The sequence below is a fragment of the Emiliania huxleyi genome (genome assembly GCF_000372725.1).
Source record: "Emiliania huxleyi CCMP1516 unplaced genomic scaffold EMIHUscaffold_5, whole genome shotgun sequence".
In the NCBI taxonomy this organism is placed as follows: domain Eukaryota; phylum Haptophyta; order Isochrysidales; family Noelaerhabdaceae; genus Emiliania; species Emiliania huxleyi.
The window spans coordinates 127,077-153,381 of record NW_005198244.1 but is presented as its reverse complement, the minus strand read 5'-3'; the positions used below and the strand labels follow the sequence as shown (position 1 = coordinate 153,381).

The 26,305-nt window shown below is 66.6% G+C and overlaps 7 protein-coding genes across 7 annotated transcripts; all 7 read left to right on the top strand.

The window, feature by feature from the left end:
• Positions 1-80: 80 nt before the first annotated feature.
• Positions 81-6,589, top strand: EMIHUDRAFT_461487 (hypothetical protein). The gene is made up of 11 exons (XM_005766880.1): positions 81-272; positions 383-569; positions 644-714; positions 885-965; positions 1,042-1,209; positions 1,449-1,497; positions 2,706-3,106; positions 3,261-3,333; positions 4,001-4,017; positions 5,936-6,166; positions 6,289-6,589. The coding sequence occupies exons 1-11, from the start codon at positions 126-128 to the stop codon at positions 6,517-6,519; spliced, it is 1,656 nt and encodes a 551-aa protein (XP_005766937.1). The 5' UTR covers positions 81-125; the 3' UTR covers positions 6,520-6,589.
• Positions 6,590-7,340: 751 nt separating this feature from the next.
• Positions 7,341-9,481, top strand: EMIHUDRAFT_448099 (hypothetical protein; the record flags this gene model as incomplete). The annotated part of the gene is made up of 3 exons (XM_005766879.1): positions 7,341-7,455; positions 7,550-7,643; positions 9,382-9,481. Coding segments are annotated over 3 exons (309 nt in total), but the record flags the coding sequence as incomplete, so codon positions are not given.
• A 3,478-nt stretch (positions 9,482-12,959) lies between these two features.
• On the top strand, positions 12,960-14,213 carry EMIHUDRAFT_432463 (hypothetical protein). Its single transcript, XM_005766878.1, has one exon. It carries the CDS (start codon positions 12,986-12,988, stop codon positions 14,123-14,125), a length of 1,140 nt encoding a protein of 379 aa, XP_005766935.1. The 5' UTR covers positions 12,960-12,985; the 3' UTR covers positions 14,126-14,213.
• Positions 14,214-15,529: 1,316 nt separating this feature from the next.
• On the top strand, positions 15,530-16,434 carry EMIHUDRAFT_461485 (hypothetical protein; the record flags this gene model as incomplete). Its single annotated transcript, XM_005766877.1, has 3 exons — positions 15,530-15,678; positions 15,797-16,046; positions 16,151-16,434. 3 exons carry the CDS (start codon positions 15,530-15,532, stop codon positions 16,343-16,345), a joined length of 594 nt encoding a protein of 197 aa, XP_005766934.1. The 3' UTR covers positions 16,346-16,434.
• A 926-nt stretch (positions 16,435-17,360) lies between these two features.
• Positions 17,361-18,428, top strand: EMIHUDRAFT_196872 (hypothetical protein; the record flags this gene model as incomplete). The annotated part of the gene is made up of 1 exon (XM_005766876.1): positions 17,361-18,428. The coding sequence occupies one exon, from the start codon at positions 17,361-17,363 to the stop codon at positions 18,426-18,428; it is 1,068 nt and encodes a 355-aa protein (XP_005766933.1).
• Positions 18,429-19,437: 1,009 nt separating this feature from the next.
• Positions 19,438-20,653, top strand: EMIHUDRAFT_196871 (hypothetical protein; the record flags this gene model as incomplete). The annotated part of the gene is made up of 4 exons (XM_005766875.1): positions 19,438-19,575; positions 19,869-19,976; positions 20,045-20,191; positions 20,324-20,653. The coding sequence occupies 4 exons, from the start codon at positions 19,438-19,440 to the stop codon at positions 20,651-20,653; spliced, it is 723 nt and encodes a 240-aa protein (XP_005766932.1).
• Positions 20,654-20,891: 238 nt separating this feature from the next.
• On the top strand, positions 20,892-23,596 carry EMIHUDRAFT_448096 (hypothetical protein; the record flags this gene model as incomplete). Its single annotated transcript, XM_005766874.1, has 4 exons — positions 20,892-21,938; positions 22,241-22,300; positions 22,384-22,743; positions 23,438-23,596. The coding sequence occupies 4 exons, from the start codon at positions 20,892-20,894 to the stop codon at positions 23,594-23,596; spliced, it is 1,626 nt and encodes a 541-aa protein (XP_005766931.1).
• Positions 23,597-26,305: the final 2,709 nt, after the last annotated feature.

The following is a 26,305-nucleotide window of genomic DNA, read 5'->3' as shown; positions in this document are numbered from 1 at the left end:
GAGCGGTCCGTCGTTGCAGTCGCACACACTCACGCGCCACGCCAATTTTTTTTGGTGCCCGACCATCATTTCTGGTGCCCGTGCGGGCGGGTTGACTCGCCGACTGGGACCAAACAAAAGACCGGATGAAGGCGGCGGTACCACTCTTTTTCGGCCACTGGCTCTCTGCGTGGGGCGACCGCATGTGGCAGTTTGCCACCCCCGTCCTCTTCATGGACATCTTCTTAGACACGCTCGCGCCGGCGGCTCTCTACGGAGTTGCAGTCTACACGGTGGCGTATCCGCACGCGCGCGGATCCGACACTAGCCTGAGCTGGCCACCTCGCCTCGCGTGCGTCTCCTGCCGATCCGTCTGCCGAACAATGTCCGGCCGCTCCTGCAGGTGTGTGTGTTCGGTATCCCGGCGGCGGGCGCGTGGATCGACCGGCAGGAGCGGCTGCGTGTGATGCGGATCACCTTCATCGTCAACAACCTCTGCGTCGTCGGCTCCGCCTGCCTGATGCCCGCGCTGAGCAACGCGGTCTTGAGCCAGGACTGGGGCCCGGAGCTCGTCTACGCCGTCTTTGCCGGCGGGTCACATCCCGCAGGGCTGTGCGGCGGCGTGGGGCGTGTTTGTGATGTGTGGGCAGCGTGTTCGGTGTAGGCATCATCCTGCTCGGCTGCGTCGGCGAGGTGATGAATCAGGCGCAGACTCTGGCGCTCGAGCGGGACTGGGTGGCGACGAGATACAGCCGAGATCGAGATACAGCCGAGATACGGCCGAGATACGGCGGAGAGAAAGCCGAGGTGCTTTGGCGCTGCTAATCCCCCCCACGCCTTCGCATCGCACGCCTTCACACCTCTACTCTCACCTCTCGCCTTCTCGCCCCTCTTGCCTGCCGCAGGTTCCGACGATGTGCGACGGCGACTCCGCCCTCCTCACACACCTAAACACGACCATGCGGAGGATCGACCTGTCTGCAAAGATCCTCTCTCCCTCCTTCTCGGACCTTTCCTAGACCTTTCCTGGAACCTTCCTGTAGGATCGACCTGTCTGCAAAGATCCTCGCGCCGACGATGGTTGGCGTGGTGCTGCAGTACGCCGCCCACGACTCCTCCTCTCGCGTGCTCGTCGGCGCGATCCTCCTCGGAGGCTTCCACGCCGTGGCTTGGCCGCTGGAGGTGCTCTGTGCGAACGCCGTCTACGCGGCGCATGAGGGCACGCTCGAGGCGACATGAGCAGAGGCCGAACAAGGAACAACGCCGGTCGGCGGACTGTTCAGAAGCCAGCGTGGGCCATGGGTAGGTGCGCGAGCAGAGGAAGAGTGGCCCAGCGGTGCACGCCTCACACTGGCTCCTCCTCAACCGCGACGGCTGTAGGTGCGCCGGCTCGAGGACGGGACGACGTGTCTCGGAAGTGTCTCGGAGGTGTCTCGGAAGTGTCTCGGAGGTGTCTCGGAAGTGTCTAGGTGCGCGAGCACAGGCACGAGGACGGGACGACGCACGCGCACAAGCACGGTGCCCCCCCCCCCCCCCCCCCGGCCCCCGCCCCTCCCCCTTTGCCACTTCGGCGCAAGCGGAACCGGCACCGGCACCGGAGTCTTGCCTGCCGCCCGCAAGCAGCGCCAGCACGAGTGATTCGCGTTCCATTGAGTGGCTCGTTCGTGAGTCGCCCAGGCATCCGCGAGCACTTCCACCGCGAGCACCTCGACTCGGCGTGCGAACTGCTCCACCACCGACGCTTCTAGGAAGTGTCTAGGACGTGTGCCGGAAGCGTCTAGGCGTGCGAGCAACTCCACCACGACCACGACACCGCGCACCGCGAGGGCATCGCTCACCGGCGCTCCCGGCACCACCAGCCGGGGCAGCAGAGGAGGAGGCGCCGTTCACACCCGGCTGCCTGTGAAGTAGGCACTCTGAGTTCCATCACGAGGCCACGCGAGCAGACTGCGGTGGCGGTGCAGCTGCTCGGCGTTGAATGGCCTCGGAGCGGTCGCACCAATAGGACCACAGGCATACGACGGTGGAGGTGCACCACCCCGGCGAGGGCCTGCAGGAGCTGCCCACCATCCTGCTCTTATACCATACTATACAACACACCACATTACATGATGTTGTGTTGCACTACACCACAGGAGCTGCCCACCATCCTGCTCTTATACCATACTATACAACACACCACATTACATGATGTTGTGTTGCACTACACCACAGGAGCTGCCCACCATCCTGCTCTTATACCATACTATACAACACACCACACATTACATGAACATGATGTTGTGTTGCACTACACCACAGGAGCTGCCCACCATCCTGCTCTCGGCTCGCAAGGACGAGGCGCCAGCTTGGGGCCGCGCCTCATTCACCAACCGCGCACACACTCTTCCCCCGACGAGACGGTGGGCGGGTAGGCGCCAGTCGGGTGCTGCACTGCCTTCGGGAGAGAGGTCGTCGCGGCGATCGATCGCGTCAAGCTCTTCTTCGGCCAGCTCCTAGACACTTCCTAGACACTTCCTAGACACTTCCTAGCCGTCGACCGCGTCAAGCTCTTCTTCGGCCGCCGCACGACTGGCGCAGTGCGTCGCCCATCGCATGGACGGGCTGTTGACTCGTCTGCCGCCCCCCCGTAGGCCACCGCGTTGCCGGCGACCAGCGTCGCCGACTGCTTCCTCTGCATGGCCGCGAACCGGCAAACTAACTGCCGAGTGGCGGTTCATCATCAGGCGCCAGCGTCGCCTATTGCTTCCTCTACATGACTGTCATCGACAACGGCAGCCTGATGACCGCGTACTTGCAGTGGCGCGGCGTGCCGCCCTCGTACCTCGGCGCGTCGCGGGGGGTGGGCGCGGTCTTTGGGATGGGAGGCACTTTCCTCTTCCCTCTCGTGACGGGCTGCTTCGGCGGCCGATTCCGCCAGACGGGCCTGGTCGCGGTCTGGCTCTTTTGGCTGCTGCTGCTGCCGTCGGCGCTCTCGTTCCTGTGGTATGGCGAGAGCCGCATCTCCGACTACTCGGTCATCGGGTGCATGATCATCTCGCGCGTGGGGCTGTGGATGTTCGACCTTGCGGAGACGCAGGTGATGCAGGAGGACGTCGAGCCCCGCCACCGCGCGACGCTCAACTCGGTGCAGACCTCCCTCTTCCAGGCAAGCGACACTTCCGAGACACTTCCGACACACCTCCTAGAGAGCTGTGCAGACGCTCCTTGTTGTCCCGCGCCTCGTCCTCACCCGTACCACTGAACCACTGGCAGCTCACGGTAACAGAGTGCTCTTCCAGGCGCTCTTCGTCCTCATCCAGATCGGCGGCCCTCTGCTTCCAAGCCGCAGCACCCAGTTCCTGTGGACTACCAGTGCCTGGCGTATTGATAGGCGGCCTCTGCTTCCACAAGCCGCAGCAGTTCGAGGCGCTCTCGCCTTGCTACAGCGGCCTCTCTCCCGTGCACGGTGACTCGCGCTTACACCCCCGGCCGAGCAGGCGCTCGTCTATTGGAGTGTCCTTTCTGTGCTCTGCTCGGCCGTCATCTACACCGGCTGGTACTTGCGCGGCGCGGGCGCGCCGTCTCTCAGACCTGTTCACGGCCGTGTTGCTGTGAAGGCGCAGTGCTCACGGGTGCGTGTGTGTGTGAGCAGGCGCCTCGTCCCTCGCGCCGCTCGAGACGCCTCTCGCGCCAAACGCGTGAAGAGGCCGCCGCCTCAAGTGTCTGCACCGGCGCCGGACTCGAAATGGTTTATCGAGGAGGTTTGGGGGAGAAGAAGTGTGGGGTGGGGGTGGGTGGGGATGGTGGTGGTGGGGGGGGGGGGTCCTTGTCACGTCCGGGCTCGGGATCCGCTCTTCGCAACCGCGCACCACCGGCACTCTGGCCGCGGCCGTGACTCCCATGGCTGTGGGCGCGCTCTCCGCGGTGGGATTGGGTGAGCGGGTGAGAGGGACTGCGCCCCTGGCCGCTGCTCACCTCCACAGGCACAGCCTGGAGACAGGAGCGACAGCGAGGTCTAAAGGGTGTGGACCGTGAGCAGGCCTCTCAGTTCACGAGGTGAACCGTGAACCCGGTTCATGAACTAGTTCGCGGTTCACGGTTCGTTCACGGTTCGCAGTTCACGGACTCGGGGCGGGTGCTAGTCGGTTCACGGTTCACGGTTCGGCCCGACCTCGCTGCCCCGCCTGGTTCGTTCACGGTTCGCGGTTCGCCCTTTTCTAAGCCTTTTGTCCTGCCTCGGTTCGAGTTCAGAGTTCACGGTCGGTTCGAGGGTGAACCACTGAACTAGTTCATGAATCAAGCTTACTTTCACACCTCTTACACACCAACACAGTTCGCGAACCCATAAGAAGAAGAAAAACACCCGCGATGCGCGCCGCCAGCCCAGCCCGCCTCGCCGACCTGGCTCGGGGCGACCTGGCCTGGCTGCGCGCCTTCCTCTCCGGGCAGGGGACACACGGCACGTCGCTCGCGGCCCAGCTCGACGCGCGGCACGACACCGAGAGGCAGGACACGCTGCTGACGTGGGCCGTTCGTCACGGGCAGGCCGACGCGGTGCGGCTGCTGCTCGAGGGCGGCGCGAGCGTCGGAGCGACGACTGGCGGCGGCGCTTCCGCGCTGCTCGTCGCGTGCTATCACGGCCACCTTGAGTGCGCCCGGCTGCTCCTCGAGGCTGGCGCGGCGACCGACCAAGCAGACGCTGAAGGCTTCACGCCGCTGTACGTCGCGATCTTGAACGGCCAGCTCGAGATCGCCCGGCTGCTCGTCGAGGCTGGCGCGGCGACTAACCAGGCCAGGGACAACGGCACCACGCCGCTGAGCGCTGCGAGCTTGACTGGCGAGATCGAGTGCGCCCGGCTGCTGCTCGAGGCAGGCGCGGCGGTCAACCAAGCGGATTCTGAAGACCGCACGCCGCTGTACGGTGCGTGCCAGGAGGGCCACCTCGAGATCGCCCGGCTGCTGCGCGACGCTGGCGCTGACAGCAACCAAGCGATGAACAATGGTACCACGCAGCTGTACATCGCGTGCGAGAAGGGCCACCTCGAGTGCGCCCAGCTGCTGCGCGACGCTGGCGCGGCGGTCAACCAAGCAGACGCTGAAGGCTTCTCGCCGCTGTTCATCGCGAGCCAGCATGGCCAGCTCGAGTGCGTCCGGCTGCTCCTCGAGGCGGGCGCGGCGGTCAACCAAGCCAACGCCAGAGGCACCACGCCGCTGTTCATCGCGTGCCAGGAGGGCCGCCTCGAGTGCGCCAAGCTGCTGCGCGACGCTGGGGCTGGCATCAACCAAGCGATGAACAACGGTACCACGCCGCTGTTCATGGCGAGCGAGAGCGGCCAGGTCGAGTGCGTGCAGCTGCTTCTCGAGGCTGGCGCGGCGATCGACCAGGCCGATGATGAAGGCACCACGCCGCTGAGCGTTGCGAGCTTGACTGGCAAGATCGACTGCGCCCGGCTGCTGCTCGAGGCTGGCGCGGTGGTCAACGAAGCGGATTCTGAAGGCCGCACGCCGCTGTACGGTGCGTGCCAGGAGGGCCGCCTCAAGATCGCTCGGCTGCTTCTCGAGGCTGGCGCAGCGATCGACCAGGCGGGCGAGGACGGCGCCAAGCCTGCAACGACGGCACCACGCCGCTGCTCATGGCGAGCCAGGAGGGCCACCTCGAGTGCGTTCGGCTGCTTCTCGAGGCGGGCGTCGCGATGGACCAGGCCCATGAGAATGGCGTCACTCCGCTGTTCGTGGCGTGCCAGAAGGGCCACCTCGAGGTCGCCAAGTTCCTGTCCTCCTACGGCGCCTCCCGCGCCGCTACGCGCTTTGGCACGCCCGAGGCGATTGCAAACAGCCAAGGCCACGCCGACCTCGCCGCCTGGCTGGTCGCCAGCCGCGGCTGGACGCCGCTCCAGCATCTCGAGGCGTGCCCAAGACTAGCGGCCGAAGGCGTGAGCGCGTTGTCTTCACGCCCATTGCCCCTCTTCCGCAGGCGCTCACCGTCGAGCGGGCGCGGGCGCTGCTGCGCTGCGGCGCCGACCCGCTCGCCGGCGCGCCTTCTGCCCTCGAGCGGGCGCGCGTCCTCTGCTCGTGGGGCGAGTCGGATCCGACCGCTGCGGCCGTCGGTTCCACAGTCGAGATCCGCTCTCTCGTCTCGCGGCCCTCGATGAACGGCAAGGTCGGCGTCGTCGTCTCCACCAACGCTTCGACGGCCCGCTGCGGCGTGCGCGTGGCGGGCGAGGCCAAGGCACTCGCACTGAGGCGCGCATGCAATGGTCTCTCCCCGACTCGCCGGATCCTCTCTTTGCCACGCCTCTGCCCTCCCTCAGGCCGGCCAACCTGCAGCCAGCGGCCGAGGCGGTGGAGGTGGGCAGGCTCATCCTCAAGGCGGCGGAGTGGTCGCCGCAGTCGCACGAGCTCTTCCCAACAGCGGCCCGCAAGCGGGCGGTCGAGGTGATGCGGCTGGGCTACCTGATCGCCTGGGACGAGGAGCGCTTCGACAGCCGCGAGGGAGCGGCTCCAGAGCTGGCGGACATCTGGCGCGGCTTTGTGCTGCCAAGGGTGGTGGTGCGATGACTTCTCGTTCCGCACGGGGTTTTCAGTGAGAGGGCCAAACCCCCAGCAGGGGGTCTTGCCGTTGCCCCTGCCTGTGCGGTCGCGTATCTCTTTGAGCGTTGTTCCTTTCTTTTCTCTCGGTGCGCGGATCGCCTCGGCGATATCTCATACCATAGGTCTATGCGCTACCGCTAGCTATGGAAATGGGCGAGGTCAGGAAATGCGAGAAAGTCTAGGGTCTAGGGTCGATAGCCCGCACTGCCGCCGCGGAGTCGGAGTTGACTCCCCGTGTGGCGCGGCGCCGTACGTAGTGCTGCACCCTGCCGTCGGGAAACTCCGTGCGCACCACCCGCTCCGCATCTCGCTCGCCCTAGAAGTATTGCACCCTGCCGTCGGGAAACACCACGCGCACCATCCGCTCCGCACCTTGCTCGCCCTCGAAATATTTCACCCTGCCGTCGGGAAACTCTAAGCGCACCTTCCGCTCCGCACCTCGCTCGCCCTCGAAGTATAGCACCGCGACGCCCGCCGCCGCGCCGTTGGGCAACTCTGCGCGCACCTTGTCCGCTCCGCGCCTCGCTCGCCCTCGTAGTACTGCAGCACACCGTTAGGAAACTCTGCGCGCACAATCCGCTCCGCACCTTGCTCGCCCTCGAGGTGCTGCACGTTGCCGTCGGCTGACTCCACGCGCACCCTCCGCTCAACCTGTGTCACCCGAAATCCATAGTGTCACTCTTATGGTTTTTTTTTGCAAATTTGCGAAGTGCGGCTTCGGTGTGCATTTTTGCGGCTTCGGTGTGATTTTTTGCGGCTTCGGTGTGATTTTTTGCGGCTTCCGTGTGCGTTTTTGCGGCTTCCGTGTGCGCCCGTCGCTTACCTGCCCGCGACGACGCTGCCCGCCTTTGCCGCGCCAGCCGCCGGCTTGCTGCAGCCGCAGCGCGCGGTGCCCGACCACCGGCGCGCCCGCCCGCTCGCCTTCTCGCGCCGCCTCTCCGCGCAAAGCCGCTCACGCCGCGCGTACTCAGCCATCGGCGCGACATCACCCCCGCAGGCACCTCGCGACGGGTCGGCGCACTCGTGTGGCTCAACGCGGACCTACGGAGCGACTCCGCCGCGCGGCTTGGCGCTGCCCATGGCAGCAACAGGTGCCGCCCCACCACCCGCCTGCTGCCTCTGCCTCTCTCAGCCAAGACCGCCAATACACTTACGCCCCCCGCTTCCCCTCTGGCCTGCTCGAGTCTTTGCGCGCGAACCGCTCCTCTACCAAGGACGCGCCACCCACCGACGGCTCCCCCGAGGACACCTCCTCGGGTGATGACTCTTCCGACGACCCTCCGTCTGACGGGGACGACCATCTCGCAACTGCTCTTGCAGAGGAAGCCGCCAACCGTGCCCTCGAGCAGTCCCTCGACAAACTCGCGTCTCAGCCCCGCCGGCCACAGCCGCGCCGCGAGCGGCCTGCTCGAGGGGACCCTGGCCACTGGGAGGGGATCATTGCCCACACGCTCTCGCATTTCCGCCAACGCCATCGCCCTGTCTCAGAGGCCACCGCCTCCGAGCTCCCCGCCGGCCCTTCTCTCGCGCGGCTGCCACCGCCACCGCGCGAGGCGAATGCCTCCCGGCTCCTACCGGCCGCAACCGGCCCGCCCTCCCGCCGCCGCCGCACCCAGATGCTGAAGCCTCTCGGGTGGCCCAGGAGGCCCGCACCGCCTCGCGCTCCCCTGCAGCGCCCCGACCCCTCCCTGACCGCCCCCGAAAGCGAAGCCCGCGCCCTGCGCGGCCACCCAACCGATTCTGACTCCGACCCCAGGGCCTAGGCGGCCCGCCATGAAATCTAGCCGTGTGTGCTGGCGTCCGGGTCCCAGCGGGTTTTCACGTAACAAGTACACACACACACTCACTCACAACGAAGGCGTAATCACAACCGCCTCGTTTGCAGGTGCATGAATGCCTCTCGCCTCGCCCCTCGCCCGGCGCGACGCAGCTGCCCCCGCGCGTGCGCTCTCGCCTCGCCCCACAACCACCACTGCAGCGAGCCCGTGCCCGGCTGCACGCCGTGCTGCGACCGCCGCACGAGCGGCTCCGAGGATCGAGCGCCGCGAATCTGACAATCGGATTGCCGGTCGTAGCGCTGCTCAGCGCGCGGCCGCGGGTCGCATCCATGCCTACTGCGCCCTCGCGACCCCCAAAACAAGCCCGCGCCATGCTCATCCCATTTTATGCTGCTGACGCTCGCCGCCTGCGCCCTCGCAGATCCAAAACAACGTGGGCGAGACGGGCGTGCCGCGGTGTTTTTGGTGCTGGGCCTCAAGTCGTGTGCGCTGCGAGTAGGTGCGGCCCTCTTGAGCCCCCCTCCCTCGTGATCCCCCCTCAAAGACGCTCTCAAAGCCAGAGAGAAGCAGCACTAGTGGCCCGGAACACGATGTGCAGCAATCAGAGCAGGAGATTAGCCGAGATTGCCGAGATTCAGCCAAGATTTCGTCAATTAACATATTAACGGAACTTTGACGAAATTCGTGGGAATGCGCTGGGGCATCATTGCGAGTTGACTAAATTGACGAGACCATCCGAGATTTCGTCAATTAGCATAATTAATTGCCCGAAGTTACCCGAGATCGCTTCCGAGACCGGCATGGCACTTCCGCACCTCTTTGTGGAGGCGCTCTATCGCTCATTCTGATGCGCCACCCGAGATTGCCCGAGATTGTTCTCAAGTCTCGTTAATTAGCATAATAATTAATTACGAAATTTGACCTAATATGGAGCACCCCCCCCCCCCTCCCCCCCGCCCGTGAATATCACTCTTCCGCCATCCACCGCCCCCTATTATAGGTACGATTGAACTCGATCATCAACATGTCAGAGAACAAGACGGAAGTGAAGGCCCGCATGCAAGTTGGACGACAGATTTGGGAGCTACGCTGCCGACAAGGAACTGCGCTTCAAGGCCAAATGGTCTGCGCGCGGCTACACGTTCGTTTAGACTGTGCCTCTTCGGGCGAACACTGCTCGCTTTCTGTCCGTTCAGAAGTAGCGCATGCTTCGGGCACCAGTCAAGGGGGCCCTGTTTCTGTCTCTGACCTGTGGTATGTATCTGCCTCTCACTGCCCATGCCCCTGTCTCTACCCCAGTGGGCCACTGTCTCTGCCTCTTGTCTCTGTCTATGCCAATGTACCATATGCATATGACGTTAGCTGTACGTGCTAGCTAGTACGTGTGTGTGTATGGTGATGTACAGAACGCCCCCCTCGACGACGCCGCCGGTGGCGACCGCGCCGCCGATGTCGGTCGCGCTGGACGGCAGCGCGTCCCCAGAGGCAGAGCCTCACCGTGCGACCTGCGTGCGACGCTCGCCACACCGTCGCTGTCTTCGCCGCTGGTGGGCGGGGCCGCGCCGCCGGCGCCGAGCGTCACCTGCCTCCACGACTCTTCCTGTCTAGGTTGAGCCGGAACTCCTGATCGGGTAGCCGTCGTACGCGACCGCGTGCACGAGCCGGCATTCCGTACAATTTACAAAGAATGTCTCCCTGTCAACCCACCACTAAAAGCTAGTGGAGCCACCTGATGAAGCGCCTGCCGTCGCCCGCCCAAGTGACTCGGACGCGCAGTCGAGGGCACCCCACCGTTCTTGGGGCGCGCTGGGGCCCCCCTTCAGCGATCGCCCCCCACCTCCATCCGCCCCTTTTACTTTGAGGCGCTGTCGCTCCGAGAAAGCAGAAAGCACGTCTCGCAGCTGCCAGAAGGTACTTTTATTTTTCTACACGACAAAACTCGCCGCGAAAGCAAAAAACCAATGCCGGCGAGCCCTCCGCCACCATCACCACCACCGCCCAGCCCTCCGCCCCCAAGCCCGCCCCCGCCATCGCCGCCGCCTCCCTCGCCACCGCCGCCCTCGCCGCCACCCCCGTCACCACCGCCTCCGAGCCCGCCCCCGCCCTCGCCTCCGCCGCCCTCGCCACCACCCCCGTCTCCGCCACCGCCGAGCCCTCCCCCGCCCTCTCCCCCTCCGCCCTCACCGCCGCCGCCCTCGCCGCCGCCGCCCTCGCCGCCGCCACCGAGCCCGCCGCCACCGTCACCCTCGCCCCCGTCGCCGCCACCTCCCTCACCGCCACCGCCCTCCCCAGCCCGCCGCCGCCATCTCCCCCACCGCCCTCACCGCCACGCTGCCAGCGCAGCCGCCGGGCGACGCGACAGCGGCTAGCGGCCGGGAGAGCCTCTCCAGTGCGGGCTGGGGGCGGCGGCGGCACTCTGCGGGTGGCGGGCGAGCTGCTGGCTGGCCGGCGGCGCGTCTCGACTCAAATTATGGGCCGCCTCTCGGGCGTGCGGCCAGGGGCCCGTGTGGCGCGAGGAGAGGGCGGCGCGCTCGGCGCGCTGGCGGCGGTGAAGCCTCTCAGAGTGGGCGCTGGCTGGCCGAGGGCGTCGGGCGGGTGTGGGGCGGCACTCGGGCCGCCGGACGGGCCGTGGTGGCCCGTGTGGCGTTCGTGAGGGACTGTTTGGGCGCCCCGGCAGCCTCCCCGCCTGCGTGACCAGGGCCGGTTTGGCAGCGGTTTGGGCTGTGTGTGGGCTGGTCGCGGTAGGGGATATAGTGCTTGTTTATGGTCCCACTCACTACTCCCGGCCAACGGGGCCTCGCGGGGCGTCCTCGTTTGCAGTAAAAGGCCTCTGCCATCGCTCAGAGTCCCAAACCATGTGATCCTCCGCGCCGGGGCCGCGCCCAAGTAGTCTGCCAGATGCGATGTCGTCGGGGAGGGCGTCGTCGCGGGCGCCAACGTCGTCATGCGAGCCCCTACGGCTGTCCAAGGGCACGTCTGGGTGACCAGGGGCGGGGGTCGAGCCGTGAGTGCTCCGCCGGGGCGAGCTTCTGGGTCCATGGGACCGCTGCCGGACCCATCCGAGAGCCTCTCCGGACACGTTCGCTCGACGGCCTAGTTGGCGGCCGATGTTCGACGACTAAAGCTCCGGACGCCGCGGCCAAAGGTCCGCCCACGGCCCCAGGGCTCGTGGTGGGTGTGGGGTGTGCCTCACGAGGCGGAGAGGCCGCGTGAACTCCCGTAGAAGCTCGCGAAGTGCGGATTTGGAGCGCCGCGCCGGACCTCCGCCGGGGCCCGCCGGGACGCCGTATGGGCCTCGGGGTGCCCGATAAGCTTAGAGGTGCGGTTTTTTTTGCTTGTGTCTATCGGTTCATGTCATGGACCGGCCCTGGGAAGCCTTTGACCGCGCGCGGAGGGTGTTACGGGGCCGTGATGATTTAGCGGGAGGGGAATCGGCCGATTTGCCCAGTGTGCGGTTCACGCCAACAAAAAAGCGCGGCGGGCGGCAACCCGGGGGACGTCGGCCAGCGAGGCGCTTTTTCATTGGCCTCGGCAACACCGAGCCCGGCACGAGCGCGGACGTCTTCGGCCTCGAGCAGCGCGGCGCTGTCGGTCGGGGACGGTGACTTCAGGCCGAGCGACGGCGGCGGCTACGTGGCGTACAAGAAGGCGGACTACGCGCACGCCCTCTCGCGCTCGGACACCGACGTGCAGATGTACCTGTTCGAAACCTTCGGCGGGTGGTGCGACGCGGTCAAGCGGCTGTTCTGCCAGATGAAGGACAAGGTGCGCAACAAGCTCTCGAAGCGGCAGCACGAGGACGAGGCGAGCTGGTCGACGCGGTCATGGCTGTCGCTGCAGGAGGGCCGAGCTGCCCATGTGGCGCAGCAGGAGGATGATTGGGCCGCACGTGCCCTTGGAGTACCTGTGAGCTGTGTGCCGGGCCGACATGCTGCCGGCGGCGAAACGTGCGCGTCCATCGCCGCGGTTCCACTCCGGCCGACTGGTTCGTGCACCGCTTCACAGCTGCTCGTCGGAGCGGTTCACAGCGGAGCCGTTCCCAGAGTGGTGCTCGCAGGACGCCCCTTGGCGCCGGTGTGGTTGGCGGCAATGCTTGCGGCTGACAAAGACCGCCTCATCTTCGACATACGACAAACGGCGCACATGTGAGCTGCCTGCCCCGCCGGCGACGGCGCAGCACGGCGTGCCCCACCCGCTCTTCGTAGGCACTCGCGCTGCGGAAGCAGGAGCTCGAGATGCTCGTCTCCCGCTATAACAACCTGGCAGGGCTCTGTTCGATTCTTCTCCTTTGACGCGCTGATCGAGATTGACTTTGAGGAGGCGGACGAGCTCAGCTCGACCCTCGCAGTGGTCAAGCCCGCCTTCTACCTCTCCGCCACGCTCGCGTTAGGGCCCGGGCCCCCGCTTTTCCCCGGGGGACCCCGGTGCCCCCCTTTTCCCCCCCAAAAAGGGGCGGGTTTTGGGTTTTGGGCCGGCTTCCCCCTTTAAACGGAACTCTAATTCCCTAGGCCAGCAGTGCACTAGCAGCACACCAGTGAGGAGCAGACTCTAAGCAACAATTTCAAAAGCGGAATCTCAAAAAAAGAAAACACAGCGCGCTTCGCGCCTCAAGGACTTCTGCAAGGGAAGGAGTGTCCCGGGTCTACCGACCGATAATGCACCTCGCCGCCTCTCTGGTCCTGCTCGCCTCCTGCCAGGCCGTCGCCTGGTTCGCGCTCTCCCAGCCGCGGTCTCCCATCTTCGCTCTCGTCCGCTGGTACGTCGGTCGCTTTCCGGGAGGCAGGGCGCACGTCCTGCAGCGCGCGCGGGCGGACGGCTCTGGCTCCGTTGCGGCGAGGAGCGAGGAGGATGCGATGTTCGCGCACTGCATGGAGTACCTCATCCTTGCGCATCACGGCTGTGGCGCCGGCATCGCGCTGCTGTCCTTTCTCCTTGGCAGCCCGCGGCTCTTCCTGCTCGGACTCAGCTTTGAGATTGGCGAGGGCGTGCAGCACGCGCTCCAGATCGCCCACGCGCGCGCGTGGCCTGCGCGCGCGACCGCTCCCTTCCACTCCGCCGACGCGATGGCCCTCGCGCCGTACATCCTCCTCCACCACTCGCTCGGCCTGCTCGGCGGCTCTGTGGCGCACTTGTACCTCTCGGACAACGCTGACGTGCAGCTGCTCACGGCGCTGCTCCTCGGCGCGGCGCTGCCCTACTACACCACCCTCCCGCTCGTGCCCCTCCGCCCGAGCGACCGCATCGCCCGCGTCGAGCTGCTCGTGCAGGTCTGCGCCTTCTCCTTCATCGTGTGGACACGGTTCGTCCACTTTCTGCCGCTCGCATGGCGGCTCGCGCCCGCAATCTGCGAGGCGCACGGCCCGATCGCCGGCCGGATTACCGGCACCTCCTTCTGCCTCTTCACCGCCTTCAACGTCGCCGCCCTGCTCCGCGGCGCAAAGAGCCTCGCCGCTAGCTACCGCGCCGCGCAGTCGCCGACGACGGCCCGGCGGCGCGCCTCCGGCCCGCGGACGTCCGCGGTGCGGCGCGCCTCGCACTCGCTCGAGCTGCTCTCCGGCGCGTTTGTCGACCCGCTCTCCTCGCTCCGCCTCTCGCGCGAGCTCGCGCGACCGCTCACCGTCTCCCACTTTTGCGCGCGGCTCAAGCTGCGCAGCGGAGGCTCGCGCGGCTGCCTGCAGGACGCGCTGCGGCCCTCCTCGCCACCGCCGTCGCCTCTGCTCTCCGCGTGCGACGCGAGGAGGCCGAGCCGGCCAGAGGCCCAAATGCCAGCGGCCCAAAAGGCAAAGGCGAGCTGAGGAGGATGCCTCCCGGGCGTGCGGGCAGACTAACGCGTAACGTGAAAGTATCATGGTTTCCTTTGGGGGGGAGGGGGGGGGGGGGGGGTTGCATGGTCCATGTCCATGCATGCGGGGCCGGGGGATCGGGCCGGGGCTGAGTCCACGGTCAGGGTGCCAGCCCCGGGCCCCCACCGTGTAAACGGGCAACCCCTGGGAGCCACACGACGTTAAACACACCATGTAAAAGCTCTCCGCGAGCTCTCTCGAAGTAACAGCTTACTTTTCGAAGTAACTTCGACGCTCAGAAGTTAGTTTTTTTGCGTACCCCTTGCGCCATGAACAACCGCTCGAAACGCTCAAATTTGGGCGTTCCGCGCTTCGCTTCAGCCTTCTAAGCCGGCACCGCGGCGGGCGGATAGATGCGATAAATGCGGCAAGACCACTTGTGCTGCCGGGTGGAACTGGAACTCCGATCACACCGAGAAGGCTTGCCATCGACGCAAGTGCATGCGGGCGGTCGGCCGTCTGCCACCACTCGCCAGCGATAAGGTTGCCGGGTCAACGGATGCAGCCTTGCTGGAGATTGAAGAGGTGCTCGGCATGCGCTACTGTGACCCGAGCCAGATGACTGCGGTGGCGCTGAGGAACCCTGTCGATGAAGACGACGAGCGCTTGGAGTACCTTGTCTCTGGCAGGTTTGGCAGTGGTCCCGACGACCGCGGCTTCCACTCTGTAGCTTGGGTCTTTGATGGCGATCTCCTGGACCATGTAGATGCGGAGGAGGCAAGTCAGCGATGCAAACGTACAAAAATCGGATGGACAAGGAGTTCGCAGCGCTGGCGGATGCGTGCGACGCTGAAATGTAGCCGTCCCGGCACCCCACGTGCATGCGTGTGATATTCGAGGGCTCAACCGGATCGTGAGCGTTGTGAGGCCGCAATCCCGTGCTTAGCGATAGGCAGGCACATCATGTGGGTACTCTGGATCACTCGTATGATAATGTCAGCACGTAGCTACGCTCGCGAGGGCGACCTAAGCACCTAAGCACCCTAAGCGCCCCCCCGCTTAGCGGGCCGCTTAGGATGTGCTTAGGCGGTCTCAGAGGTTGTGGGACCTGGGGCCCGCCGGGCCTGGGGCTGTCGGCTGAGCCACTCTCCGGCTGGTGGCTCTCTACGGAGCGTTTACACAATAGCTCGGCACCCTGACCGTGGACTCAGCCCCGGGGGATCCGGTGGGGGTAAGGGAGGGGCGGGCCAGCTCGAGAGGGCAGTCGGCAGTAAGGTTCTAGGCTAGTAATCTAGGCCCCAGTCGGCTGACTACAGTAGGTGTCCACGTTTGTCAGAAGATTTCAAAAAAATCGAAGATCATGGGGGAAGCACAGGGTCCCCACCTGCGCTGCATCGGTGTGCCGGTCCAGCTCAGATGCTCAACACCGCGCTCGCCAGTGTCGGGCACAGTTCCGCGCCGCTTCTCCTCACCCTGTACGATCAGGCTCTGACCAGCCATCCGCTCGAGACCCGCGTCGCCACAGCTGCCTCGCTCGCATTCGCCGGCGACGCCGTGGCACAATGGTTCGCGATATGGCCCACACGCTCCGTTCTGTGCGATATGGCCCATTGAATCGCTTCCGCTCTGCCACTAGCCCGGCCACTGCGCATGGGCCACACAACCCCTCACTTGCGACTGCAGGAGCCAGTCGCGGTCGTACGATGCTCGGCGCGGTGTCTCTTTTGTGGCTTGCGAGACCTGCTTTCGCGGCATTCTGCAGCCGCCAATATTGCTCTGGGTGGTCGCCACGTTTGCGGGCCGCCTCGCGACCGCAAAGCGCGTGGCGGTCAACCAGTTCGTCGTCTCTCCGCTCGTCTACTTCCCGCTCTTCTGGCTCTGCACCGGAGTCATCCAGGGGCTGTCGCTGGGAGAGACGGTCTCTCGCGCGCGGGCGGGGCTGCCTAGATGCGCATGGGCGTCCCATTCCCCTCGCGCCTCGCGTCCCGCCATTGTGTTCGCGTGCCTGTCTTCACCCCGCGCGGTTCACGCCCGCAGGCGGGCTTCCGGAAGCTCTACTCGCGCTCGCTGCTGTACTGGCTGCCGGTGCAGTGCGTGCAGTTCTCGCTGGTGCCACAGCGGTACAAGGTGGTCTTCCTCTCCGTCGCCGGCCTCCTCTGGACCACGCTCCTCTCCGTGGTCGCCGGCTCGGTCCAGCGGTGGCGTCAGCAGCGCCACCCTGCGGGCGACTAGGCCCGTCCCGGGGAGAGAGTCTGAGCGGTTGCTTTCGGTGTGCACTCTTCTTGCGTTTATTAATCGCGTGCCCCGGCCCTTCATGCAAAGTACACACTCGCACAACAAAAATACACACGCACCCCACTGCACTTGGAGTGCGCAGGCCCATAGGAATATCCTTTTAGCCCATAGCCGTTTCCAATACGTGTGTTACAGTTGTTACGTCGCGCGCCACGCAGTTGAACACCCAGTTGCGAGTTGCAACAAAAACAAAAAAGACACGCCCCAAATGACGTGTGAGTGTTAGAGTTGTTTGGTATTGCTAAAAATCTCTCGCAGGTGCGCAACACGTTGCAAGCACGAACGACGAGAAGCGCCACACCTCGTCCTAGCGCTGTGGTGTGGGGGTACTGTGCGGGTTGTGTCTGGGAGGGAGGGAGTCTGTGGGGTGCAGGTTGCTGGTGCTTGCTTGCACTTTGAATGCCGTGGGGCTCCTTGCCCGTGCGTCCCGGGCGTGGAGTGGTGGAGATGTGGATGTCGCCCCCCCTTGGCCTTGCCCCACCACTTTGTGTGTGTCAGTGGAGACGTTGCGACCGTCGTTCCGTCGGGTGAGAAGGCCACGCTGAGCACCGTGCCTCCGCACTCCTTTGCGTGCGCCAGGGCGCTGTTGACTTTGTGACCGCCTTTTCGTCGCCACCTTCATTCAAGCTGCTCGTAACCGCGCCCGGTGCGCATCGTGCACCTCAGGAAGCACCTGTGGAAGAGTCGGTCCTTTTAGTTTCAGACGGTTTTATGAAATGAACTCTTTCAGACGGTCCCAACATCTTCCCGACCTTTCGTCGTAAGAGGAAGCGTGTGTACGGCACAAGAACACAACGCACGCACCCCTCACGAGCGGCGTGTCAAGAGTAGACTCGATTCGACTCCACCTTCAGTTCAATTGAAAATTGCGAATAAGCGAATATCTCATCAACCTCGAGACCTCGAGAGCTGTGTGCGGCGGGGAGTCTCCGGCGTACTTGTGCCCCCCGCCATGAACGAGGAGGAGGCGAAGCGGCTCCTCACCGCGTGCCTGCCGCGCTTCTCGCAGGCTGGCTTGCCGCCGATCGCCGCGACCGAGATCGTCGGCGTGGCAGCGACGGCGATTGCTTCGCTCTGGGCCGGGATGGGCAGTGTGTATCGGCTCAGCGCCAAGACGAAGCGCGGCGACGTGTCGATCGTCGCCAAGCGAGTCGAGCTTCCGCAACGTTGCAGCAGCATCGGCGACCAGCGCAAGAAGGACTCGTACGATGTGGAGGCGGCGTTCTACAGCCGAGGTCACGCGGAGAGGCTCCTCTCCGCCGGCGCAATCGTGCCGACGCCGCTGCACGTAGAGACGTCGCGCGGCGAGAACGTCACCATCTGCATGACGCGGCTCGAGGGACGCAGCAGCCACCGAGGCGACTCGGCCGCCTTTGTCTCGTGGCTCGCCAAGTTGCACGCGGCGTACTGGGGAAGCGAGCGGGCGGACGCCGCCGTCGAGAGCGGGCTGCAAGCGCAAGGCACATACTGGCACCTCGACACTCGGCCGGAGGAGCACGCGCGGATGGGCAGCGGCGGCTGGATCGGGCGTTTGAAGCTCGCTGCGCGAGCGATCGACCTTCGTCTCAAGGCAGACCCGATGCAGGCGGTCTGCCACGGCGACGCAAAGGGCGCGAACATACTGTACTGCACGGGCGAGGGCGGCGAGGCGGTGCCGCTGGTCTACGACTTCCAGTACTGCGGCAAGGGCTGCGTCGCCAAGGACCTCGCCTACTTCTTCAACGTGGAGGCGTCCGCCTCAGAGGAGCAGGCGCTGCTGCGAAGGTACCATGCCGAGCTGAGCGGGCTGCTGCGTGCGCAGGGCGACTCGCCGCCGAGCCTAGAGGCGCTGCAGGAGGCGCACGAGATCGCGCTCGCCGACTGGCGCCGCTTCTCGGAGGTGGGGCTCGGCGGGTGGGGAGACGGGCGCGCGACGCGGAGGGTGGTGGCGCTGCTAGACCGGCTCGACGGAGGGAAGGCGCTGGCGAGCGAGGAGGCGTACGTGGAGGCGATGCGCCGAGAGTTTCCGGTGGAGGGCTGAGCCTTGAGGCACGGCTCTGCGCGACCTCGGAGCGGGGCCTGATTCCGCCATCGGAAGGTTTGGGAGAGGCACTCTTCGCACTCTCAGAGGTTCCTCCTTTCCGCTCCCCCCCCCCCGCAAGGCGCGAGACACTCTCGCACGGTCTCCCAAAAGGAAAATAAAGAGCCTGCACCCCTGTGTGTGTCGGACGAGACCCGGCCGCGACGGCGGACGGGCCGCCTCGTGGGCTGGCACGGCCTGTTTAGCCGCGCTGCTTCGCTCCCGCGCGCGCTACTCGCTCGTGGGGCCGCGCCATGCGCTGCCAAGTGCCATCCCCAAGCTCCGAAGCTGCTGCACGAGCCCGGACGCGGAGCCCCTTCGGAGACTGACGCTGAGCGCGTCGGCACCGGCGGCGCAGCGGCGGAAGTATCGCACATTCGCACTGCATGCAGTGGAGGTCTGTGGCACCTCACAGACAGATGATGACGACACTCACACTGAGCGACACACAGACACAAACAGGCTCACAAGACACACAGCCAGCCAGTGGAGGTCTGTGGCGCCCGACTAGACCCCTACACGGCAAGGAGCCCGAACCCAGCCTGTCCCAACACTGGGTTCCGGCTCCTACCCAGATAGGGGGTCTGTTTACCACGGTTAGACCCTATGCAATAGGTCTAGGTAGGTCCGGTTTTGACCGCCCCAGAGGGCCCCGCAATAGGTAGGTAGGTGGCGGTGGTGTGTGTGGGGGGGGGGGGGTAAAAAAACCGCTTCTCTTGCGCGGGAGAGGCGCGTTTAGCCGCGAACGGGGATGCCAGGCGAGTCGCCTGCGGCTGGGACGCCAGCCGAGACGGGTGCGGCGGCGGCGCCCGCGGTGGCGGCGCCCGGGACGGCACCGCGGTACAAGCCGGCGCGCGGCGGGCGCTGGGAGCCTATTCACAGAGGGTTTGGGGTATTTTTTCGCTTCGCTGCCCGGCTGGTAGGTAGGTAGGTGGGGCACGGAGCCCTGGCGATTGGCGGCGCCGGCCCCATGAACGAGAGTCTTGAGGCGCCGAGTAAGGTAGCGCGGCTTAGCTCGTTCGAATGCTGGGGCAAGATCCTCGCCGGCAGGCCCTGCCGCTGCGGCGACTACAACTCCCGTGAGCTGCCCCACCATACCAGCGGCTCCGTCACAGCGCCACCAGCACGCGAGCGTTGCACGCCAGCCGCGCGAGCCGAGCCCCCTCCCCCTCCCCCTCCCAGGCGGCCAGAGCCCCTTCTATTCGCGCTTTTGCGCGGTGAGCTGTGCAAATTCCTGGCCGCATGTAGCGTTTGAGTCCCCACAAAGACGCACGCCCACAGCACACACGCTCAAGCGCAGCGCGCGCAGGGGCCACCCATGTGTTTGCAAGCGCACTTAGATGCGCATGCGTCGGCCCGTGGCGCATCAGTCTCGCTCAGCGCCTGCCCTGCTCCCGCCAGGCGTGTCACCACCACGGCATACTGGTTCCAGCTGACCGCGTCCGCATGCTTTCGACTCCGCCCAGCCTGGCCAACAGCGCCTCCAATGGCGTCTGGAGCGAGCACCGCGTGCTTCCGCGCTACCGCATCGTGAACCAGACCAAGCGGTGCCGAGGGAGCCCGTCATCATCTTTGAGGCGCCGCTGAGCGGCAACCTGCAAAAGAGCGACGACCCCGCCGTGTTCAACGTGGCAACGTCGGCGCCACTCCCCGCAGAGTGGTGCGCCACCTGCCCCCACTCTGGGGCCGCGGTCATCAGCTTCATCCTCTCCCACTCCTCGCTGGTCCCCATGCATGCCACCGGGCTGACCAGCACGCGGGACCTCCCCATGACTCGCACGGATCCTGCCGTCGCGCGGATGCCCCCCCCGGACATGCCGGCGGAGCCGCATACGGCCCCCTTGCACGTAGCGCAGGGCGTGCCCCAGCTCCAACCGGTCTTGCAGCAGCACATGCTGCCCCTGCAGCAGCACGCGTTGGGTGGGGCCTTGCCGGTGCAGGCCCGCGAGCCGCCGCTCCTCGGCGTGCACCCTGGCCACTATGAGGTCCTCCGTCAGTCCGCCCTGCTACAGCACCGCGTGATCCCCTTCCCAAGCGGGCTGCCGGGCTACGAGGCGCAGGCTATCCTCGGGAGGCATCCCCAGCACCTGCTGCAGCAGCCCGAGGCGGTGCAGACGGTCGCGTCCCCGCTGCACTACGCGCCGCACGCAAGCGCCTTCCACTCGGTGCAGCACCGCAATAGGTAGGTAGGTAGGGCGTTTTGGTGCGAGTCATGGTACAGACCCCCTATCTGGTAGGTAGGTAGGTAGAAAGGTGAAGAACAGCCAGGCTCGGACTGGACACCAACGCGGTATGGGTGGACGCTAGACAGATGATGACGACACGCACGAGCGACACACAGACAGGAGCCGGAACCCTGCCACCACGCCACCACGCCGCAAACGGCCCGCAAACCCCAAATTCCACACCGACCGTCCGAGACTAATGCGTCCGGAGCTGCTCTCCAACGCTCGGCTCTGGGCCACGGCTAGCACCACCACCCGTCCTGCTGAGCAAGCCACCGTCCCAGCCACCGCCGGGAGCGAATCTGGCCTCCGGCTCGCCCGCTTTGCCGGCAGCGCTTTCGCGGCGCTCGGCTCTACATCGCAGGCAAAGGCGGCTGCCAAGACCGGACGGCTCGCTGTCAACGGGCAACTTGCGGAGCCCGCTCGTCTGCTCGTGGCTGGCGACGAGGTGACTCTCTCGGGCGGTCGGGCACTGCCCTCAGCGCTGCAAGACCCGAAACAGGTTGCGGCGCGTGCGGCGGCGCTCGAGCACGACGGCTTCCGCATCTGGTTTGAGGACGACGAGCTGGCTGTGGTGCACAAGCCAGCGGGCGTGCACTCGAAGCCGTACCGAGGCGCGAGACACCTCGAGGCGGCGCTGCCGGCGCTGCTCGGCCCTCCGTGCCGCTCGACCGTTGACGCCCTCCCCGCGCCGTCTGCTGTCCACCGGCTCGACTGCCGCGTCTGCGGGCTGATTCTGGTGGCGAAGACGCGGGGCGCCGCCGCCTTCCTCGCGGGGGAGCTGGCTGCGCGCAGAGTCACGAAGAGGTACCGTGCTCTGCTGGCCGGAGGGATCGGAGGCGGCGGCGACCCTTTCGAGGTGAGAGAGGCCGTGGGCGGGAGGCCGTCTCTCTCCATCTTCAAAAGCATCGAGGCGACGCCGCACTTGCAGCTCGGCCAACTCACCACAGCCGACCTCGAGCCGCGCACTGGCCGCCGCCACCAGCTGAGGTTGCACGCCGCCGCCCTCGGCGCCCCGATCCTGGGCGACGACTTGTACGGTGCTCCGTCGGGAGGCGGGGCCGGCGCCTCCCTCTACTTGCAGTCCACCGAGGTCCGCGTCGCCCACCCGTCCGGAGGCAGGGCAGCGGCGGTGCACGTGACAGCACCCGAGGCGGCGCGGTTCGCGAGGCGGCGGGAGCGGGCTCGCATGGGCTGGGAGTGGGAGAGGCGGCACGGCGGCCGCCGCGCCGGCGACATTCGGATGGTTCAGTGGGGGGGGCGGAGGGAGGGCGGCGCGAGATCGCACGAGATCGGCCGAGGTGCTGCGAGATCGGCCGCCGTTGCGATGGCGGCGGCGGGCGGGGGGCGGAGGGGGGGCGAGGGGAGCGAGGCCAGGGCGGCGCTGGAGGGGCGAGGGCTAACGCCGCGAGAGGCCGCCCGCTGGCGACGCGAGAAGGCGACCATTCCGTGTGTTCACAGCTCCGGCTATGAGTAGGCCCGTCTCTCGACCCCTCCGCCGCCCGGGGGGTGTGAACAGCGTCTCTTCACACCTCCGGCCGTGAGTAGGCCGCCGCTGTCGACGCGAGGCACCAGAGGCGACACGGCCACCCTTTGGGCACGGCTGAGGTGGCCGAGGCACTGACGGGCTTAGGAGGGCTGTCGCTGCTTCCGGGACATGCCCCCGACATGTTCCCTCCCGCGGCCTTTAGGCGCTGGCGGCGCTGGACTTGCTGTCGCTGCTGCCGGGGCAGGCGCTGCAGTTGCTGCGCACCGCCCGCATCGCAGATCTCCCCGCCGCCTGCGCGAGAGCGCTGGAGAGGCCCCGCCGCTGGTGCTCGTACAAGAAGGCGCTGTGTGACTGCGCGGCCCTCCCGCCCCCCTCCGAGCCCGCGCCGCCGCCTCGCCTGCTCTCGCTCGACTGCGAGTTCAAGCCGCTTCGGGCGGCGGCGGTCGACGAGCAGCTGCGGGTGCGACTCGACTGCGTCGTCCTCGACGCGTCTAGCTTCCCGATGCTGCCTGGCGTGCTTGCGTGCGACCGGCCCCTCCTCGAGAAGGCGATGCCCGCCGAGGTCTGCCGCGAGATCGCCGAGATGTGGTCGAGAAGCTGATTGCCGCCGAGGCAGTCTTACGCCTAAGCCTCACCCCCGCCATGTCTCCGCCTGCCGAGGCGCGCGCCCGCCTCCTGGCGCTACTGGGCAGGGCACCACTGCCGGGCAGGGCTCCACCCTCCCCCGCCTCGCCCGCGGGTGTGGCGTACACCGGCACCGCCTCCCCTGCCGCCGGCGCCTCTGGCACCGCGACGCTGCTCGGCGACTCCTAGCCGAGAGACCGCCGAGAGATCGGAGACAGAGATCTAGCCGAGATCTAGCGGAGATTGGGCGCTGCCCGGCGGGACCCCCTCCGCCAGACGGTGAGTGCGCCGGTGCCGCTGCCGCCCACGCGCCGTCGCTGTGAATAGGCCACTCGCCGAGGCATGACTGCGACGCTCTCGGCGCGGCCACGGACGCCCTCGCGCGCGGGCTTGTCCACGACATCCACGACACGTCCACGGCATGTCCCGTAGGCTTGTCCGCAGACGCCCTCGGCGCCGTCGACATTGCGGTGCAGCGGCCGCCGCCGACGGCGGGCACTGGCGGAGGGGAGGGCGGAGGGGAGGGCGGAGGGGAGGGCGGAGGGGAGGGCGGAGGGGAGGGCGGAGGGGAGGGCGGAGGGGAGGGTGGCACGCTCGGCGGCAAGGGCGAGAGGAGCCGCGGCCGCCGCAAGGCCAGGAGGCGGGGCCGGCGTTTCGGCGCGGCGGTGTCCCTCAGCGACATGGCGCGCGAGCGGCTTGGGGAGGAGATGCGGGGTGGCGTCGGCCGCCACTGCGCCATCCAGGACGCAGAGGTTGCGATGCGGCTGCACTTGCTGGTCAGCGCAGAGTAAGGTAAGGTCAGGTTACTCTGCACTCGCACCTGCAGCATTTGGAGTGTGGTAGTCGGAGCGAGGGTGGCCCGTCTACGGGACCTTGCGGCCTGCCGGCGATCATCCGTCCGGCGAGAAGGAGAACGCGCGACAAAGTGCGGTTTGCCGCGCGGGCTTACGTGGTGAGAGGACAGGCAACGGTTGTGAGATCGCGGTCGCTGGGTGGGCTCTTACCTCACCACACATCTCCCACATCTCTCGCCGCCGAGTTCCATGCGTGGCGCACTCTTGTCTTTTAGGAGTCAAGTGGACATTTACACACACAACGGGTGGCACCGCTCATGGCAGAGCGCCGCGAGAACGGTTGCAGCATCTGTGCACAATAGGAGATCCGGACCGGCGGCTGCCTGCTTTTCGCGCCGCTGCTGCACACGGCGCTTGCTGTCGTCGGCGGGGTACTGCCGCCCACTGCGATCGCGCTGCTTCTCCCGCTGCCGCTCCAGTGCCTTCCGCCGCAGCTTCATCTGTTCCTCGCGTGCAGCCTTCTCCTCCTGCCATCGCTGCAGATCCGCATGGAACGCAACGCCATCCGTGTACACGACGCCCACGTCGCGCTCCATCGGTTCTTTTCTCAGCGGCGGTGGCAGCGGCGGTACGACCTCACTCGTTGCGTCCGTTACGACCTCACTCGTCGGCGGTACGACCTCACTCGTTGCAGCCGCAGCCGCAGCTGGATGCATCTAAGAGGATGCAGCCGCAGCTGGGACACAAGAGGATGCAAGGCTCTAGGCACGCGCCGCCGAAAACGTTTGAATTGTTTTCTTTTGGAGTTTCCTCCCTCCACCCCCCTCGCCTCCCCGCCGCCTTCACCTCCCTCCCCGCCGACCCGCCCCGAGTCGCCTCACAGCCAGCACGGTGGCTGGCCGACGCCCAGAGAGCCGTGCTCCCCTCGGCCGGGCGGCGCGGCCGGCGGTACCGCGCGCGGCGGGGCGAGCGGCGAGCCCCTCCTCTACCGCATTCCGAGAAGGGAGGGCGTGGTCGAGTACATGGACGCGACGAGAACGCAGGAACTCGCGGCCGAGGAGGAGGCCGAGCGGCAGCGCAAACGGGCGCGAGAGAAGGAGGCATGGCGCGCGCAGCGCGAGCGCAGCGCCAAGAAGACGGCAGCGCTGCAGGGGCACGACGAGGCATGGGGACGCGCGAGGGTGGCCCATGTCGGGCGCGCGCACTCGGTGGCTGGCGCGCTCGACGCGCACATCGAGCGGCACTGGCGGCCAAGCGGCGGCGCGTTTGCCTACTACCCCGAGGGCCTCCTCCGCATTCCCGAGCGCTTCGTGGCGGTCCACGTGAGCCGGGTGATTCCCCTCCTAGTCCACTGCGTCGAGGCGGAGTTCGACTACGCTTATGCCACGACCGCTTTCTGCGACGAGTTCCTCGGCGAGGGGAGGTACGCCCGGCGGGTCGCCCAGCTGCCAGCGGCGCCGCCGTCGCTGCCGCTGCTCGAACGCCTCAGCAGCGCGGTGGAAGACATGGAGCGCCACCTGCCGCGAGGCCCTCGGCTCGCCAGATACGCGACGGACGAGGAAGGCCGACGGGTGGGGCGCGCCGGGGGGCCGTCCGGCGCGACCTACCCCAGGTTCGAGAAGACGTTCAAGGCCTTCGACGAGGCGCTGTGCGCGGCGGCGACGCATCTCTACAAAGCGGGCGTGACTGATCCCTTCGAGAACCTGGAGTTCTGGCGCGTCATCAAGACTGGCGCGCTGCGGGTCGTCCTCGAGAAGCGCGCGACGGCGGAGGGGGGGTGGGAGCTCTCGGGCGCCAGGCGCAAATCGGGCCCGGATGCGTTCCGTTCGGGGAACAGGGTCATGCGCCGCCAGGAGCCCAGCTCGCCTCCAACCAGGCACTCTCACCACTGCACAGCCGCCCACGAGCGCCCGCAGCTGCACTGCTCAACGCTCAAGCTCAGGAGCCTCCCCTTGTTGTCGCAGCTTTGTGCAGTGCAGCGTGCGAGCAGCGCAGCGCCAGGCAGACCCGTGGCACGCCCGGGCGGCTGTGGGACGGAGGCCCGCCGAGCGAGTGCGAGCCGCATCGGCGGCCATGTCTCCCGCAGCCGCGAGCGAGCGGTGCAGAGAGGCAGCGTCGCGCATGCTTTTCCGTAACGGTTCCATTCGCCCACGCGTTCCGCGCATTTGCTCTCTCAAATTCTTATCTCTAAAATTCTTATCTGGTCGGAGCCTGTGATGTGGAGAGCGTTGCCTTGCGCCTGCCGGAAACTAAAGGAATGCTGAATGAATCCCAGCTCTGTCCCACCGCCACCTTCTACATGTACGACCAGCCCGAGCTCGACCACGGCTGGATGAAGACCTGCGAAGGCTTCGCAGAGCTGGCGGACTCCGTCGCAAGCGAGAAGCTTGCTGAGGTTGGGCTCCGCTCGCAGCTCCTTCACCACCCGCTGCGCGTGCGCAATCCGGCCAAGGCCGCCATATTTTACCTCCCCATCTTCGAGGCGACCAGCTCACTGCTCGGAGAGCAACCGGCGGGACGGCTGCGAAACTGCAGCAAAGCCGTTCCGTCTGCCCTTCTCCGGTCGCACCACTCACGGATGGCAGCAGCAGCGGCCGTGTTGGCCGTATCGCCACATTGGCAGCGGTGCCGTGGCTGCGACCATGTCTTTCTGAGCTCGCACACGGATTCACCAGGTGCGGTGCGGCATGAAAAGCCTGATTACAG

What these genes read in the sequence shown, in the direction of transcription:
- EMIHUDRAFT_461487 (XM_005766880.1), top strand. Translation starts at nt 126, where the DNA reads ATGAAGGCGGCGGTACCACTCTTTTTCGGCCACTGGCTCTCTGCGTGG. An exon ending in ACGGAGTTGCAGTCTACACG is followed by an intron (nt 273 to 382) that starts GTGGCGTATCCG and finishes CCGCTCCTGCAG; the next exon opens with GTGTGTGTGTTCGGTATCCC. An exon ending in CTTCGACGGCCCGCTGCGGC is followed by an intron (nt 6,167 to 6,288) that starts GTGCGCGTGGCG and finishes GCCAACCTGCAG; the next exon opens with CCAGCGGCCGAGGCGGTGGA.
- EMIHUDRAFT_432463 (XM_005766878.1), top strand. Translation starts at nt 12,986, where the DNA reads ATGCACCTCGCCGCCTCTCTGGTCCTGCTCGCCTCCTGCCAGGCCGTC.